General features: G+C 44.2%; 1 protein-coding gene across 3 annotated transcripts in view; it reads right to left on the bottom strand.

Annotated features, from left to right (window-relative positions):
* The window catches only part of KEL (Kell blood group, metallo-endopeptidase), an 18,827-nt gene that overhangs the window by 14,802 nt on the left and 2,132 nt on the right, over nucleotides 1-1,893 (bottom strand). For all 3 annotated transcript variants that reach the window (XM_015566703.1, XM_015566704.1, XM_006768000.2), the window contains exons 5-6: nucleotides 561-685; nucleotides 116-262 (exon numbers count right to left, since the gene is read on the bottom strand). In XM_015566703.1, the coding sequence (XP_015422189.1) occupies nucleotides 116-262; nucleotides 561-685 (272 nt within the window). The remainder of the gene's footprint in view (nucleotides 1-115; nucleotides 263-560; nucleotides 686-1,893) is intronic.

The following is a 1,893-nucleotide window of genomic DNA, read 5'->3' as shown; positions in this document are numbered from 1 at the left end:
CCTACATTGCACATTTATCCTTCTCCTGAAACCTGCAACCTTCCTCTAAGAAACAAGAGGCTAGAACTCTAGGCAGGCCCAGGTCTCGCTGTGTTTTTGCCAGTACATCCCTCACCTGGATGACTGGCGTGTGTGGAGGGTTGGGATGAGGTCCCAGATAAGCTCTGAAGAATGGGAAGTGACCATACTGACTCATCAGAAGTCTCAGAGTTCGGTTAAAGTCTAAGGAAGTCCAATTACCAGAGATTGGCCAGCCTCCAAGCTGAGAAGAAGAGAAACAAGGCTCAGCAAAGGGGTCTCATCTCTGACACTTGTATCCCATTCCTCAGATAGCTACTACTTCCTGACTTTTACTCTGAACTCTTTGGTCTCTCTAGGGCTCCACCTCTATCCTTCTTTCTCTAGCTTCACCCAAGGTCCTAATACTTTCTCAGTGCATTTCCATTTCCATCTTTCTCCTAGAACCTGGGGATCCACCCTCTAGAAAATAAAATGGCAACCCTGAGCATAAATTGATCCTACATAACATGTGTCCATAAGAGTCATGCCCCATGTCTCACCTCCTCAATCACTTGTCTGAGAGGACCAGCCCCTGCAGCCTCAATGGCACTTGTGTCCATGCAGGAGTTGTAGAACTGAAAGGCTTTCTCCTCCCCAGACCCCAGATGCCAGGATCCTGGGGTCTCTGGAAAAGAAGCATGGGTGAATTAAAGGAGTAGGGCCTGCACAGAGACAAGCAGTGAAGGTGTGGGGCTTATAGGAAAGAAAGGAAAGGCTCATGAGGAAAGGGAAAGGAAGGGAGGAAAGGAGAGGTGAGGAAATTTGGGAATATGGGAAGACTGTCCAATTTGGACTGGATCACCTAGAGCTGGGGTCCTCAAAACGGCCCACGGGCCACATGCAAATACAAATATTGTATTTGTTCCCATTTTGTTTTTTTACTTCAAAATAAGATATGTGCAGTGTGCATAGGAATTTGTTCATAGTTTTTTTTAAAAAACTATAGTCCAGCCCTCCAATGGTCTGAGGGACAGTGAACTGGCCCCCTGCTTAAAAAGTTTGAGGACCCCTGACCTAGATGGAAGAATAACAGCAGGGGAAAAGAGCGTGGAAACATCAATGAGGAAAATAAAGGGAAGGTAAGAAAGAAAATAAGGAGGAAAATACAGGGAACAAAAGGAAGAGAGAGGAATGAGCGAGATATGAATAAAGGAGAAAGGGTAGAAATTGAAGACAGGATGGAGATGAGTAAAGGAATTAAAAAAGTTAGGACATCAAAGAACTTTGAGGGATTGCAGAGAGGAAAGCTCATAATGAAAGGTTTAGCAAAAAGAAGAAACAGGGTGGGCTCCCCTACTCTTTGGTTTCCCTAAAATAAACACATGACAATAACCCAAACACATACCCATTAAAATCATCCACCTTCTAATATCTAACACCACTCCTTCAGTCCTCCTGATATCTTTTCATTCCACTGTAGGCAACAGAATGTATCCTAGCTGCCCTAGCCGGTATAGCTCAGTGGATAGAGTGTCAGCCTTCTGGACTGAAGGGTCCCAGGTTTGATTCCAGCTAAGGGCATATGCCTGGGTTGTGGGCTCAATTCCCAGTTGGGGGCATGCAGAAGGCAGCTGATCAATGATTCTCTCTCATCATTGATGTTTCTAACTCTCTATCATTCTCCCTTTCTCTGAAATCAGTCAATCAAATAAATAAATAAGAAAAAGAGATTTTTTTAAAAAAAAGAATTTATCCTAAGCCTATTGTTTCTTTTCATCTCTGTACCTAAATGAAAGCATGCCCCCCACCAAGGGCTAGCCTACTTCTCTCTGTGTCATAAAGAGAGCACAGGGATGCATTTATTTCTCCTAAATTCCAATTGGTGCCCTGGGG

The sequence above is a fragment of the Myotis davidii genome, unplaced genomic scaffold, assembly GCF_000327345.1.
Source record: "Myotis davidii unplaced genomic scaffold, ASM32734v1 scaffold22, whole genome shotgun sequence".
Classification (NCBI taxonomy): Eukaryota; Metazoa; Chordata; class Mammalia; order Chiroptera; family Vespertilionidae; genus Myotis; species Myotis davidii.
The sequence above is the reverse complement of the archived record's forward strand: the minus strand, read 5'-3'. Positions and strand labels throughout refer to the sequence as shown.